This window comes from Bufo gargarizans, chromosome 3 (genome assembly GCF_014858855.1).
Source record: "Bufo gargarizans isolate SCDJY-AF-19 chromosome 3, ASM1485885v1, whole genome shotgun sequence".
NCBI classification, from domain to species: Eukaryota; Metazoa; Chordata; class Amphibia; order Anura; family Bufonidae; genus Bufo; species Bufo gargarizans.
In genome coordinates this window covers 247,182,128-247,198,594 of record NC_058082.1, presented here as the reverse complement: position 1 = coordinate 247,198,594, position 16,467 = coordinate 247,182,128, and the positions used below count along the sequence as shown (strand labels likewise).

At 38.3% G+C, this 16,467-nt stretch overlaps 1 protein-coding gene across 7 annotated transcripts in view; it reads right to left on the bottom strand.

The window, feature by feature from the left end:
* Positions 1-16,467, bottom strand: part of LOC122930979 (ABI family member 3 binding protein) — a 407,440-nt gene that overhangs the window by 105,362 nt on the left and 285,611 nt on the right. For 3 of the 7 annotated variants that reach the window (XM_044284793.1, XM_044284797.1, XM_044284795.1), the window contains exons 11-20: positions 9,774-9,842; positions 9,595-9,669; positions 8,348-8,410; positions 7,297-7,368; positions 5,475-5,528; positions 5,151-5,219; positions 2,422-2,493; positions 2,261-2,341; positions 1,680-1,748; positions 599-673 (exon numbers count right to left, since the gene is read on the bottom strand). In XM_044284793.1, coding sequence (XP_044140728.1) covers positions 599-673; positions 1,680-1,748; positions 2,261-2,341; positions 2,422-2,493; positions 5,151-5,219; positions 5,475-5,528; positions 7,297-7,368; positions 8,348-8,410; positions 9,595-9,669; positions 9,774-9,842 — 699 coding nt within the window. The remainder of the gene's footprint in view (positions 1-598; positions 674-1,679; positions 1,749-2,260; positions 2,342-2,421; positions 2,494-5,150; positions 5,220-5,474; positions 5,529-7,296; positions 7,369-8,347; positions 8,411-9,594; positions 9,670-9,773; positions 9,843-16,467) is intronic. The other 4 variants (XM_044284794.1, XM_044284796.1, XM_044284798.1 and 1 more) reach the window with 4 other exon arrangements.

Genomic DNA, 16,467 nt, shown 5'->3' with positions numbered 1-16,467 from the left:
AGTAGCTCTTCACTCTGCTGAGAGCAACTCTTCGTTCTGGCTTCTAGAGGAGGGTCATGAAACAACCCTTTAACATTGATCATTATATTACTGTCAGCAAGTTGTTTTTGGTTAGGAATATATCAATTTGGCTTGTCAAGATATTATATATTAACATAGGAGTAGGAAGGTTTATATTTTAGATACAAACAAATTAATATATAGAAATGTATCCTCCCTTACTATCCCTCATGGCTCGAGATATCCCGAGAGGAGTGGTGTGAGATGACCAACTTTCTGTATTGCTCTGTTGGTCACTGGGACTAATGCAAAAGTTCTGTTTTAAAAAAAAAGGAAAGGTAAGGAAGGATACAAAAGCTGAGGCTGAAAGAACTAAGATTGTACTTTAACATTGTAAAACTTCATAGAGATGCTTATAGAAGTCCATGTAAGCTATCAGATGTACTGATGCTTCCTTTTAAAAGGGGATCTACAATCAGACATTTCTCTTTTTTCAAGTTTAACCTTTAAATGAGTGGGTACTCGGCATCATAAGAAATTACATTTTTGATGTGCTCATTGCAGATATTGCAGTCAATAAACATGAAAGGCTCTTTACCCAAAGGTACATCTGGTTCTTCAAAGATCTGAAGACTAATAACATTTATAGGTACTCTCTGTGTTGATTTTGGAGCTGTGATGAAGAATAAAACAAATGCTCGTTACAGTAAAATGTTAATATGGCACCAGCATGTACATTTTTGGCTAATAAGAAACTTTCAACAACAAAAAATTAAAGAAACAACCTAGAACTCTGGAAACATTGTACATTTCATGAGAACCTTTGTAGGGATTTCCATTTAATAACATACAGAAAAAACATACAGATGATAAGTTAAACTCCTCCCAAACACATCAAACACAGATCTACCTCAACCATACAATAATTAAACTTGACTTTTCAAGACCAATCAAGGGGTTTTCATCCTGCAGGAAATACTGGTCAGCGTTCCTTTGGCAATATATCAACAATAATAATAATTCTATGCCACCAACCAAAAATGTTGGCGAAAGTGGGCTAGATGTCTACACACAGGGGCTTAATGATAATTCATAGAGCCCCATAGCAAAATAAAAAGGGGATACCACCATCTGGTGTAATAAAATGAAAACAGCAGCATAAGTACCATTATTTAAAGGTATGTATAATAGCACAATATATCAGAAAACCCACATTATAGCAAAAGCCACCATATTGTTACTTCTCACAACAACAACATTCTTGCACCTGATTGGCCCCCATAGCAAGTGCTATGGCTATAGTTACGCCCATGGCTACATAAAATATACTTGGATGTGGAAATAGGGATGATATTGAGTCCTCTACAAGAAATATTGGATCAGAGATCAGAATATTAAACTGGGTTTCCCACAAATGACATTTATACCATAACTACAGGAGAGGCGATAAATGTCTGAACACTGTGGTCTTCACCACTGAAACCCCCACAATCACTAGAATGGTGGTATTGACCCTCAATGCACAATCAATGTTACATGGAGCAGCGGTCAGGCATGTGCGCTGCTGCTCTATTCTATGGGACAGACAGAGAGGGTCAAATACAATTGTTTCTGCCAGTCCCATAGCAATATTGGGGGAAAAAATAATAAAAAACTGAATGAAATAATTTTGAAATTACCAGGCTTTGAGTGTAACTTTTTATTTGAATGAGTTGTTTTAGGAATGGGAGGTGGGGAGGTTTGTGTTTCTGGAATGCAAATAAAAGAACAGACGTTACACATTTTTCTCTGTAAAACAATATTAGCAATAAAAATACAATATGTGATTAGTTACTAGGAGAAAACAATGAATTGTGACTATAAAGCACTGGAATAGGAAGGCTTTTTAAAATAGTATCCTTAGAAAAAGCATTGTATGCAGACCTATAGCATTGGGAGCCAGCCTTTTACATATTTAAGCTATATATTTACAGGTGGAGCAGAGTTTGTTGAGTTTAGGGTATGCTTTGAATAACATTCATAGTGTCCCATCAAACATGCTTCAATTTGAGAAAGTCGTATCAAATACCATAATGGCCCATGGTAACGTTTGCTGCAACAAACTGTACTCTATCTGTGCATCTACAGAAATTAGAGTTGCAAGAAAAAGGCAAAAGAAGAAGAAAAGAACGAGAGCTACGTGAAAATTTCAAAGCACTGTAGGTGTGTTTTGCAGTAATATAATAAACATGCCATGCTAACGTAAAGCAGGCAACGTTACCACTTGGAACTGTTGGATCCTCAAATATTTGGAGAGCAATGAGGTTAATGGGCATCCTTTTGGAGTGCACTGGTTTTACCACTGTGTAGAATACAACATATAAGTACAGGGAGATTTTGGAAGTATTTTTTTTCTAAATGGAAGAGTTAATTTGAATTTACCAGTGGATGTTGTTGGACTTTCTGTAGTTCTGTTGAATTTAGGGGAACTATCTTGTTCTGTTTTATATGGCTCTAAAAAGATAAAGATTTATTTTAAGTTTTATTTTAAATTGCAGAATGCTTGTTTTTGTGATTTTGGCACCAGTGTTCTTCTGCAAATTTCAATTGCAAAAACAAATAAACAAAAAAAGAGAATAGAATCAGTTATAGAAAATTGATATCATTTTTACGGCTCATGTACATGGACTATGAACTGCAGCGCATGCAGTCCCCACACTTCTAAGAGAAAATATCAATGTAATGAAGCACGCTACCATTCTTTTTCTTAGGGATTAAATTATTACTTAAACTTCCAAGGGTTGCCATGTAAAACTTGAGACAAACAGTTGTACAGTATGGACCCACAGAATACTATGGGTGCCATATTATGGATACATTCCAATGTATGTGAGCTAGAGATGAGCGAACCAGACAAGATTTGCTTTGTATGAAGTTCTTTTTTTTTTTTATTCGGCTCGGGCATGAATCAATTTGTCCCAAACCAACGAGAGAGAGAAAGAGCCTAACACAGAAATGTGTGTAACAATATATATGCGTTTTATAAGGGGTACTCTTTTTTATTATGGAGAGCCCATGGTATACCAAGTATGCATGCGCAGTATTGTAGACCAGGCGATAACCCTACTATGCCAAGTAGCCGATTATGTGTGTGCGGTATTGTAGTCCAGGTGATGCGCTTGGTAGACTGAGTATGTGGTTCTCTTGTCCTTCTATAAAGAGAACTAGCTTGCATGCTTTGTTGAGATAGGTGTTAACTTTGTAGGATGGTGTAATTATCTTGTCTTACTTTCAGATGAAAGTTACTTTGGAGGTGTCTTTGTCGAGTTGATCCAAAATGGTAAAATAAAGTTGCTGAAGGTGTTGCTATACTTATGATTCATAGTCAGGTGAATAGGAAGGAGCAGTCCCATTGAAGTGAGACAGCAGGAGCTATAATTAATAATTGCTGCTGCACAGCAAATAGGTCCACAGTAAGGAAAATGCAGCAGCAATGAGTGCTGCATTATTTTCCCACAGCAGATTGGCAGTGATGCTTTTCTGTCTTTTAAACAGGCTTATGTAGCGTACTAGAAAAATAGCTAAGCCAGCCTCATATCTGCCACTAGTTCTTTCAGGACAAAAGCCCTTGATCAGAGAAAAGCAGATGAAAACAACATTTCTAGTTGCAAGGCCTTAGGGGGCACCTCTGGGTGGGTACTATTTCTATTATTTATATGACATTGATATACGTGACGCTTATTGTAGGCTAGAACGCTGCCCAAAACTAATCACAAAAAATTTGGGTTTGACTGAATCTGGACTTTTTGAGAAGTTTTGCCTGAATTTCGAACCAGTTTGCTGATCCTTAATGTGAGCCTATGATAACTTTGGTTTGCTGCAAATACTTTTCACTTTTCAGTATAGAACATGTGAAAGCTCTTGAAAACTTATTTATATTAGTCAGTATCTTGTATTAGTATGTGAATGAGAAACCGAGACTGGAACCTACACAGAGAAAATGCACAAGAGAAACATTTGCACCTCTTCTCTATTTTGGAATCACACATAGTTTTGGGTTTCAATAACTGATGCAAAATACTGTCATGTGAAACTGACCCAAGAGACAGAACGCAAAATCAGTTTAGAAAAGCGACATTTGGAAGTAATTAAGTATCTGTGTGAAATCACTGACATTTGACTCTAATGAAAGCTCTGTTGGTCAATGGATACAATAATTATTGTGATGTTTTTGATTGGATTATCCAAAATATTCTTGAACAGTTTAACAATTTAAATGTATGCCAATGTAAAACCAACTTATGAGATAATGCTAGAATTACTTTAGATACAAGATCTCAATTTTCTCATGCATACTTCCACTAGCCACTACTTTGATATTTAAATATCCCATCTGAAAGGTTCATTGTGGACACACTGCATTAAATCCTTTCCATATTCTATTACAATATTTGCTTATGTAGAAATGGTCTATATTTTTAGCATTGCTTTGTTCATTTCCCAGGTATTTGGTTAGCTACATCATCAGTTACATCAGATGCAACACAGAGGTCTGTGTTTTAAACCAAACTGTACATGGCAAGCCCAAGCAACAAGACGATCAGAAAATACTTATCACCTACTGAAAAAGCTGGATGTCATATACAAAAATAAAGTGTACCGATAAAATAAATTGATGCGATGAGCAACAAGGCTAATCTTTTTTGAGTTTGATATTTGATGCTTACTGAAGCCAGAATAGAACAATTTTTAGATGTTGAGCTGTCAATAAATATAGTTGTCTGAAGGCAAAAAAGCACAGAAACCTTGAAATAGAAATTAAAGCCACAAAAAATCCTTGAAATGAAAACCAAAACAACAAAACCTTCAGCAAAAGAAAAAAAATTAAAATAAATATATATATATATATATATATATATATATATATATATACTGTATATGTTTACAGAGAGAAATCTTGGTATGTGCAAAAATGTCAAATCCTAAATCGCCATTTTGAAGAATATGTGATGTTTTAGGATCTGAATGGAATAAAACAGTGTTAAAGTATTAGCATTACAATACTTTCCTTCATTAGATAGACACTACTGGTTTGTATGATATATGTAACAATCTACTGAAAAGAAAACATGAGTGGAAGGTTTTTAAAGAAAAACATAAATTATTATTACCAACTGGTAAGGATGGACTTTCTGATGTTTGGGTCTTTTTAGTAATACGTTTTGGGGTTTCTGTTGGAACTGGAAATAAAATAGAAGAGCTTGACTTCACTGAGACTATATATGTTATTCCTACGTCCAATGAGATAAACAGCATTGAGCCAAACGTAAAGCATATTATTCAAGAAAATGGCATAGGCAAGAAAACAATCTACAAAATCTGTGAAAAGAAAAGATATGCAAGCCTCTTTCATCAGGAAGTATCTCAGCCTAGAAAAGAACATGCAACATGGTTGAAATTCAAGGAGGAAAATGCTATGGCAGAGGATTATTTACCCAAGGCGATGGTTGTTTCTTCAATAAACATGGTGGGATTTATGTCCTTTAACACTGAACGGAATATAGTATTAGTTATGTTATTACAATTATGATGGCTGTATTAGATGGATAAAGACTTCTACTGGTAAATATCCTAAACTATATTACATATATACTGTAAAATAAAAGGTGCATGTATCACTTCCTTTAGCTTTTCATCATCTGGTTATATCTACTCCATTACAAGTTGGGAAACCAAAGAGACCATTTGTTGCAATGCAACTCTCACAGAATGTGGAATAATAATTTACAGTCATCCTCACAGTTATCAACAGGTGTCTTACTGCTAAACATGTCTGATCATCAAGGCCCAAATGTCTCCGGTATTAAGAGTTGATTGTGGTTAGAAGATGACGACTGGCATCCTTTCTAAGACTGTATAGAAAATTTGTCTTTCTACACTCACAAGTTACAAGGGAATGGTGAGTAGGCTAAAAGAAAAGTTTCTGTATGTCTGGAACATTTCTGACATTAGTTGTGTCAGTGCAAGATTGCCAGGATTGGCCTATAGCCAATCAGAACATTATGACTTTAGGACAGGCTGTCAGCCACTATTAAGGTGCATTTACACTGCGGCGACTAGTAGACAATTATTGGGAAGGAAGCGTTCCTTCCTGACAATTGCCTCCTCATCACAGGAGATGTAGTGCTGCATTTATATATAACAATCACCTCCACTGTATGAGGAATAATGATGGCTACTGCTATAGTTCTTCCTCATACAAATTTATTAGGGGAAATAAAAAAAAAAACTGGTGTAAAGTAGAACGTGGCAACCAATCAGATTCCACCTTTCATTTTCCAAGGGGCTCTGAAAAATGAAAGGTGGAATCAGATTGGTTACTATGGACAACTAAGCCGGTTTTTCTTTACACCAGTTTTGAGAAATCTCCCTCAGCGTTTCCCATTTACTCTTGCTCACGATAATCTGCCTGTTTAAAGGTGCTGCAGAGCATCCGATGAACGAGCAAAACACTAGTTCATTGGGTGAACTGGACTTTCATGCAGACACCTCCATCATCGTTCCCGGGCAGCAGATTGTGCTGTGCAAACAGCAATCTGCTGCCTGGGAATGATGATTGAGGTGTCTGTATGAAAGATTATTCATCGAATGCTCTGCAGCACCTTTAAACGGGCAGATTATCGTAAGCAAGAGTACATGGGAAAACTATTTCTGTAAATGTGCCTTTAGAGTACAGTCTCCTTTAGAAAACGGGTGTTTTGGCAAGCCCCCCTTCCTACAAAGGGAAGATGACTAACCTGCTCCACCAGCGGCAGCTCCCCGCTCCTTCTCCTGCAGGCCTATGATGCTCTGCTGGGCAACATTGATGTCAACATCCGGTTTGACATTGCCAAAGCTAATCACAGACTGCAGCGGTTTCCGGCTCACCTTGCATCATGACAAATGGTCACAGATGGTCGGCCTGTAATTGGCTGTGGTGATGTCAAACTGAAAGTTGACATCAATCAAGCCCAGTGGAGTATCACAGGACTGCAGGAGAAGGAGCGGGTAAGTCATCTTCCCTTTGCAGGTCCGGCAGAATGCTTGCCCACAACCCCTTTAAGTTAGTATAAGGGTATGTAAATAATTGACATAATCATATGCAGACTTCCACAATAAGATATCTTTAACTCATGCACATGTAGCGGCATGCATTATCTGCACAGCCATGTCTACTAATTAAATAAAGAAACGCGGTGAGAGGCTCACTTTAAGCAATGCATTTCAAAGCAGAAAATAATTACGGTATATGCTGCATACCAAATGAATAGATATTACCCTGTGTTGACGCTGTCCATTGTGATGTTGTGGGAGCATTAGTTGTTAAAGGTCTGGATGTTGTCTTACGTACTAAAGTTAGAAAACAAAATCTGATTGCTTCTATGTCATGTCTCTATGTGCGAAAAAAATGTATTCACTCACAGATATGATTGTCTGGCAGAGACTGGCATCTACCAATATCTACCTTCAGAATTCTTCCTTACATTATTTGAAGCAAGCCAGTAGAGAGATTATGGGCCATTTGTTGAAGCCACACTTTACTGACGTCTTTCTTTGCACTCCTCTCACTTGTACTCTGCATATAAAATATTTAAAGGGGTTCTTTGGGATTTTTATAATTATGGCCTATCCTTGGGATATGTTATCGATATGAGATTGGTGGAGGCCCGACTCCCAACACCCCTGTCGATCAGCTGTTTGAGGAAGCCACATTGCTCACTGGAGCCTTAGTGAACACTGCGGTCATCGGATAGCGGCTGTGCTCGATATTGCAGCTCAGCTTTATTCACTTGAATGGGAGTGAGCTGCATCTACACCAGATGACAAAATTATTGTGACATCACATGACCTAGGGAGAGGCCTAAGCGCACATGGAGAGCAGCGACCTCTTCATACAGCTGATCGAAGGAGTCAGACCCCCGGCGATGTCCGATTGATGACCCGCCAATACCACAATCCTGGATAACTCCTTTAATATTAAGAGCTCTCTGCTCCTATCGGCAATTGGACTAGGAAAGCCAGAGGAACTTGTAATAATGCGGTTAAGACAAACACATACTTCATGTTCTACTGTTTTCAACCCTGGTGACCTTCTCACATAATACACATTTAGGTAGTCAAAGCATGTGATAAATAGGAGAAAAAAAATTAATGCATGAATCATATTTATGATAACAGCAGATGATAGAGCCAGGCGCCAGCATAAGCTATCAGCAGCAGCTCATTAGGCATATTGTCAACCTCTCAGCATATTGCTGGCTATACTTTTTGTTCTGATATGTATCAGTACTGGATGATTGCATGCACTTTATTAAGAAATTGATTTTACCAGTTGTGGTCTTTGGCTTGGAAGTTGACGAAAACTTCTGAACAACTGTTTTATCATGGGAAGCTGCAATAAAGACCACCTTGTGTTTAACTAGGGCAAGATACTGCAAAGTTCAAAGTAACAACTGAATCCGGAAATTATTTCTGTGAGGAATTAGGAGGTTGGTACTATTCACTAGTGAGCTAAAATACGAAACTCGCTAGTTATGCTTTATCACAAGCTATGTGAGACAAATCTGCAAGTTCCGCTTTTACCTACAGTATGGTGACTAGATTATATCAGGGTTTAGTTACCAAAGAGGAGCAACTCCATAGGGCAAAAGGTGAATTTCATTTTTTTTTCCCATTTACAATATACAGTATAGGCTCACCTTTGGTGTACCAATATAAAAACTAAGGATTAGCAAAAATTAAAGGAAGCATGTCACCATGAAATGCAGTGCAATCTGCAGGCAACATGTTATAGAGAAGGAGGAGCTGAGCAGATTGATGTATAGTTTTGTTGGAAGACATTCAATAAAACTTGTAATTTATACATTTAAATCTCTGCTCTTTCTGAGCTCAGTTGTACATGGCGGACATCTTATCATTGATTGATAGCATTCTGTGTAAAGAACTCTTTACATGGACTAACAGAGCAGGCAATTACTGGGAATTAAACATTTGTTCCTGATAATTACCTAGTTGTTAGAGGAGGTAAGATCTGCCTTTACAGGCAGCAATAATCTCCTTCATATGGGGACTGGAGATTGCTGATCCCCATAGAGAAATCGTTGTTTCTGTTGCCCAGAAACAATGATTTAGGTGCAGCAATCATCATGGTTCTTAAACATAAAAAGAGTAAAAGTTTAAATAAAAAAATTCCAAGTTTCACTGACTCTTTTCCCCAAAAACTATATATTAATCTGCTAAGCTTTCCCACCTCTGTACCCTCAGATTTCATTGCATTTTATGGTGACATGTTCCCTTTAAAAATCCCCTACCTACAAAGGTTGTATTACCCCATCATCATGATAATAGATATATTAAGGGTTATTTATATTATTTTAGACTGTAGGTAAACCTATAGTTTTAGGATGTAAAGAAAGATGTTTTATTGGAAAAGTAAAAGTAAACACTTCCAGACTATCAGCTACTTTTATCTATACGAAGGCACTAACATGTGGAATTGTCAATTATTTCCTTTTCAAATACATAAAAAGACCTTGGATCTATGAAAGAGGGTCCACTATTTCCTTGAATGATTACCTAAAGTATATGTTTCTGGTTCATACGTATGTGGTGCTTCAGTTGTTTTTATTTCAGAATCTGGCTCTGTGCTGTCTGAGGTAAAATTCAAAGAAAGAAAAATGGAGGCTGTTAGAGGAGAAAAGAATTCTAATAGAGAAACCAAATATATTGCCCATTAAAAGAGGTAATGATTTTACCAGCTTCACCGTTTGGTGCTTCAGTACTAGGGAAAGGTTTTGGGTGAAATGATGCAGTTTCATTTGGAACTGGAAGAAAGAGTACAATCCACATTCAACTTCCAGGCGGTTGGATTAAAGATGGAATTAATTTATGAGTTATAAAAGAGCAAAGGTGACTCGGAAACATGATATAAATCATCCTATGGAAGAAAAGTCATGTGGCAGTGTCCTGATCCGCAAAAAAACATATGTTAGAGATGTACACTGACAAAATATAATTAAAATCATGTTTGCATACATAGAAATTCTTAAAAATAATATAATATAATAATATATATATATATAAATAATTATTCACATTGAAAAAAAATCTAATATAAGGAAATAATGCAAGAAATGAAAGTCACAAACAATCTAAAATTTACATCTCTGATTTCTCAAAAAGGACAGCAGCTCTAAGAAGTGTCCATATAATTACAGTACTGTTCAAGTAGATTAAACCTTCAACACAATATTTACTGGAGACCAACAAAGACTTCTACAATTGCAGAGCCCTTGCAGGCCCCAATATAAAATATATACTAGAGCCCCCACTTATCATGTACTATGCATGTCTTGTTATGTGCACTAAGGCCTGGGGGCAACTGCTGCTCCGGTACCCCCTGTAGATACAGTCCTAGATGACAATCATTTGATCATATGCAGAATAAAATACTGTAAAAATTGGATCAGGTTTACAGTACATTTATACAGTAAATTTGAGTTTTTGAAATATATATTCAGTGGTGGTCTTTACCACCGTGCAATTGTGTGGGGCCCGAGAAATCAAAGGGCCTTCTGCTGCAGAGTGGCTTTAATCATAGGGAGAATTGTGCATCTGCACTGGGCCCCCTGGCAGTGCCACTACTTTCAACAGCATTCGCAATCTCAGTTGAATCCCTGCTGCACCATTCACGCTGCGACCAGTAGTTTTACACTTGCAGACGCAACCATGTATTGTCATCGCACCTGCTGTGCCTAGCCATCAAACTGGAGCAGATCTGCACTATTCTTCATGGTAGTGAGGGCTAGGTGAGTACTCATTTTGGAGACATTAAAGGAGCACCATATTGTGTGAATGTGTTTGATTAGGGCCCCTAGCAATAACTTTGCTTCGGCCCCAGAAACAATAAATTAGTGTTGGGCGAGCATGCTCGGCTGAACACTAATTTTACTCGAGCCGAATACACTGTGTGCTCGAGTCTCCTCCCCGCAGCCAATAAACGTGCAGATAAGTACTGCCATTCACTGTAATGCCATAGCCATGTTGGCTACTGGCATTACAGTGATTGGCTGGCTGGAATGCATCATCGGATGCTATATAGCACCCGATGACACGTCTTCGGCTCAGTCTTAGTCAGGGAGCGCTGGAGAGCAGAAGGGAGAGATAGTGTAGGGAGTGAAATGGGAATGTTTTAGCTTTTATACTTGTTATAGACCAAAAAGTCATTTTAAGGACCATTGTTGTGTGTGACAGCAATATATATTTTTAGCGCAACCTGCACTAAATTGCTAAAACTTGTTAAGAGACCCTAAAGTCCTTTTAAGGATTATTGTGTGTGGCAGCAATATATATTTTTAGTGCAATCTGCACTAAATTGCTAAAACTTGTTAGAGACCCAAAAGTCCTTTTAAGGACTATAGTTGTAGTTGATGTTTTTGAGGGTCACCAGCAGGCCCTTGCCCATAATGTTTTAGAGGGTCACCAGCAGGCCCTTGTTCTTAATGTTTTAGAGGGTCACCAGCAGACCCTCACCTCTAATGTTTTAGATGGTCACATCAGCAGCAGGCACTTGCCCCTAATGTTTTAGATGGTCAGATCAGCAGCAGGCACTCGCCCCTAATGTTTTAGATGGTCAGATCAGCAGCAGGCACTCGCCCCTAATGTTTTAGAGGGTCACCAGCAGGCCATCAATCATAATTTTTCAAGGGTGTGTATATGATGCCCTCCTTTATGTGTAATAAAAGGTGTATTGTAGTGCCGGTTCCTTGTAATTTTTGGCAGCCCTTTCACTTAGTGCATAGGCTTTATGAGTGTAGGAGTCCCACTACCTGAACTATTGTACCACAATGGGAATGAGGCCCTCCTTTATGTGATATACAGGTTGTATCGGAGTGCCTCTTCCTTGTAATTTTGGCAGCACTTGAACTTTATATATAAGTAAATATACAGGAAAGAATGTTTCCTAACAATTTTTTTCTCTAAAATAGATTTTAACTTCGGTTTTGTGCGTATTATGGTCAGTCTTTAAAATTGGCGTACTACTCGGACAACATCGTTCCTAGCAGCGACCTGGGAGTCCAAGATGCATCCAGACATCCTCCCCATGCTGTTCCCGATTCTGAACCATTTCAGTGGTGTTTCCATCAATTTCTGACCTTTTCTTGTGAACCAGACACCCTCCTCTCTTCAGAGTAGAGGGTGCCTGGTTTAAGGCTCGGGTTCTCCCATTAACTTCCATTGTGCTTGGGTGCCTGGTAGAGCACCTGAGCATCCCGAGGTGTTCTACTCGAGCACCCGAGCACTTTGGTGCTCGACCAACACTACAATAAATCACTGTACAATTTCATAGTGCATGTGCACACATGGGTGGCACTGAATATAGGAACAAAAGTTAGGATCCTTGTGTGATCGCTAGAACATTCTAGAAACAATTTACTGATTAAGAATTTCCAAGCCAACTCAACCTCCTCTTTTTTTAAATTCATCTTTACCCTCTCCATCACCCATTTCCCTTTTTTTTTATCTCAAAACCAACTGGAGATTATAAGGTAAGACAACATGAGAAAGAAAGAGGAATGTTCTCTAACTCTTGAGGTTGCTTATATATTAAACTATTAGAGGGGTCCCTGTCCTTGTGATCGGTGGGGAGTCCCAGGGGTACAACCCCTTCAGATTACGAGAACAGGCAACTTGCACTCTGTGGAGCCACCCAAAATGAATGGAGCAGCCAGTTAGGCATGTGCACAGCTGCTTCATTCATTTCTATGGGAGTTCCGGAGCTAGCCGAGTACAATAGTACTAATAGTTATACCCTATGCTGCAGATAGGGGATAACTTTACATAGCCATAATACAAAGAGATAAATAAAAAATGCTATAGACTGTATGGTCTAATAAAAAAAAAAAAAAAACAAGTGGAGTATTGTATCAAAACATATATCATTTATTATAGAATATAAAAAATGGGGAACAACGGAATGTTGTAATACAGTACACGGAGAAGCACAGAGTGAGTCAATTCAAAAAAGACACCATGGAAATACGCAAAGTAATGCGCAATTGGGTACGGTCAAGTGTGAGGCCAAGCTAGGGCTCTGGGAAACCAATGAGATACTACGTGTGCTGTTCACCCAATTAAGGGTATGGTACACCCAGTACCACAAACAGAAAGTAAACCCAGAGTCGTAGCTACATACACTAATGATGTAAACATCACCATCAACCCCATATAATCATAATAATGACCAACCTGGGGTGGAAGTGGATGTAGATGATACAATAAATGTACATAAATAGTACCATAGGTATACGCCTAAGTGCATGGGACCCGACAAGAACACGTACAAGGGAACCATACACAATATGAGTCAAGCTAAATGCAGACCGTACCTGAAGTCATGGTGAAAGTAGAAATGACAGTCCCGCGCCCAGGGTCTGTCATTTCTACTTTCACCATGACTTCAGGTACGGTCTGCATTTAGCTTGACTCATATTGTGTATGGTTCCCTTGTACGTGTTCTTGTCGGGTCCCATGCACTTAGGCGTATACCTATGGTACTATTTATGTACATTTATTGTATCATCTACATCCACTTCCACCCCAGGTTGGTCATTATTATGATTATATGGGGTTGATGGTGATGTTTACATCATTAGTGTATGTAGCTACGACTCTGGGTTTACTTTCTGTTTGTGGTACTGGGTGTACCATACCCTTAATTGGGTGAACAGCACACGTAGTATCTCATTGGTTTCCCAGAGCCCTAGCTTGGCCTCACACTTGACCGTACCCAATTGCGCATTACTTTGCGTATTTCCATGGTGTCTTTTTTGAATTGACTCACTCTGTGCTTCTCCGTGTACTGTATTACAACATTCCGTTGTTCCCCATTTTTTATATTCTATAATAAATGATATATTTTTTGATACAATACTCCACTTGTTTTGTTTTTTGGTTTACTCTGGATGTGGTACAAGTGGTTACTATAGCTGTCTTAATTGACAGAGCTGCCTTGTTGTAGGTTAATTGTATGGTCTAATCAACAGATCTTGTGAAATATTATGGAAAAGGAATTGTACCACGTATAGAATATGACGCTTCAGTCTTAACAATATTGCCCTGTGTTGCAGAAGTATGCCGACTTCCAGTGAATGCTGAAAGATAAATTCCAAAAAGGAAAATTTAATCTACCCAATGAAATTCACGCATGCTTGCAATTCTATAGAAAGTGAAATGCTAAAGTTAGAATCCTTTGAGGCAGATGGATCAAAGTAGAAACTTTCAAAATAACTTTCATGGATGCCTTAATACTTAGAGTCCTCAAGAACACAAAGTTTTGTCATTTCCAGTTTTACACATGGAGTTTACATGCCATTTCAGATGCACTGTTATGCATTCACAGGACTCTTCTGCTGACCTCACGAAACATTAACAAAAAATTGATATTGCTGCCTCAAAGCATAATATGTGAAAGCAAAAGACTCAATATTTTTACTATATATAAGTATTCTTCTTAATGTACAATTGTCTGCTCCAACACTGTTGGAACAGATTTGTAATTATGTGTCACAGAAGAATACCTAATTTTTACAGACAGTGGCGGCCATACAGTGGATGCGGCGGAAAAGGAGTTGTGTGGCAGCAATTATGGACTGTCTGCTGCATTGGATGATTGCATGGACTAGTTCATAGATGGACGGCATCTTGGATACGGTGATAAAGTGAGCAGTATTATAGATGGACTTCATGTTGGAATCTAATTGACTGTATTATGTGATCTGCTTGTTTACTGACATGTCAATGAAGTATGTGCTGGATTCTGGGATAGACTGGACTGTATGCTGGAGAAGACACAGTATTGTGTGCTGAACTGTGGAATGGATGATATAGGTGCTGGACCGTGGGATGGATTGTGTGATGGACTGTGAACTGGATGTCTGGTATGTGTAATGGACTGTTGGACGGACTAAGATTTTACCTGGATAGGATGATTCAGTCTTTATACGCTGGATAGGGAGAAGCACTATATTAGGTGCTCGGCCGAATGCATTTAGGACAGATAGCATGCTTTTAAGCAGATAGATATGCTAAGGGAATGTATGATGTCTAATGACAATAGAGCGCTACAAACAAAAAGCGCCCTAAGGCAAACATTACCCGTGGTTGTTTTTGTATGAATATGGGTGGGCAGAGTACTTTGTCTGGCTGAGAAAACTTGGCTTGCAGTAGCTAGAGAAATATTGAAACAGCTCATTAATAGCATACATATCTAATACATAAACACACAAACCTATTTTATACACTAATCACAACATAAAATCCAGTTGCTGCCATTTAATGCAAATTATACCACAATGTACGGCTGAAACCTACTAAGCACATTAGAGAATACAGACTGTGCCCGATTTACATTTCAGGAGCCTGTAGGTACAATATGGTCAGATATCATATATTCCTTATCAATAAAAAAATGCAACAAAACAATTCCCCTTGTCCAAAATGAATCTTCTATACATTTATATTATAACCAGACAGCCAGGCGAGACTGTTTAAAACTTTGGAAAGATAACTAGGAAAGTGTAACCATAGAATTACTAGTTAGTAGAATTTTTTATATGGCCCAAAAACTAAATGAATAGCAAATCAAGCACTAAGAGATTGAAAAACACAAAGGTGGCCCTATGCTTTCATTGTAAGCTGGATCTCTCTGTAAACTTGTCATTCAATGGTACTCGGCTATAAAGCAACAACAAATAATGCCATATGTGCCTAAAGAAGGTAAAGGTAAAAAGATGGTTTCAAACTCTTTTTAAGAATGCTGACTATAGCCTAACATTTAGTTTTAAACTGTGAGAAGGTAAAGGGAACTATACCAGATACAGAAGGAGGTACTTCAGTACTAGTAATACTTTTAAATGCAGTCTGAATATGCTGACTTTCTGTGAATGCTGAAAGAAAAAATCCAAACACAAACAATTAATCTCCTTTTGAAATGATGGAGTGGGGCACATGCTCACGCTGGTAACAAGTATAATAAGCTTATTTGGCATCATTGAGGTGGATGTATCAAAGTAAGCAACTTTCACTAGTAGTATCTTTCCTATTCTTCTGTCAAGAGCCAAAAAATTAAACCTCACCTGCAGTAACTCAAGTGTGCTTACATTCTAGTATTATGTGTTCGGTTTAAAGTACTTTAAATGGGCTACAGAAGCTGTTTTAGGCTAACAGTGTATGGAGCTGGAGGCAGACAGCTCAACACATTGTGTAGTGGCCGTGGTGGGGTACTATGGCTCAGGTCTCATTCAAGTGAATGGGTGCTGAGCTTCAGTACTCTGGTGCCTGAAACTACACAGTCAGGGGTGTAGTTAATGCGGCCTGGTGCAAGGGTTCAACTTGGGCCCATCCGTCCCTCAGTGCTTTCTGGCCAGGCAAAAATTGAAACAGCAACCC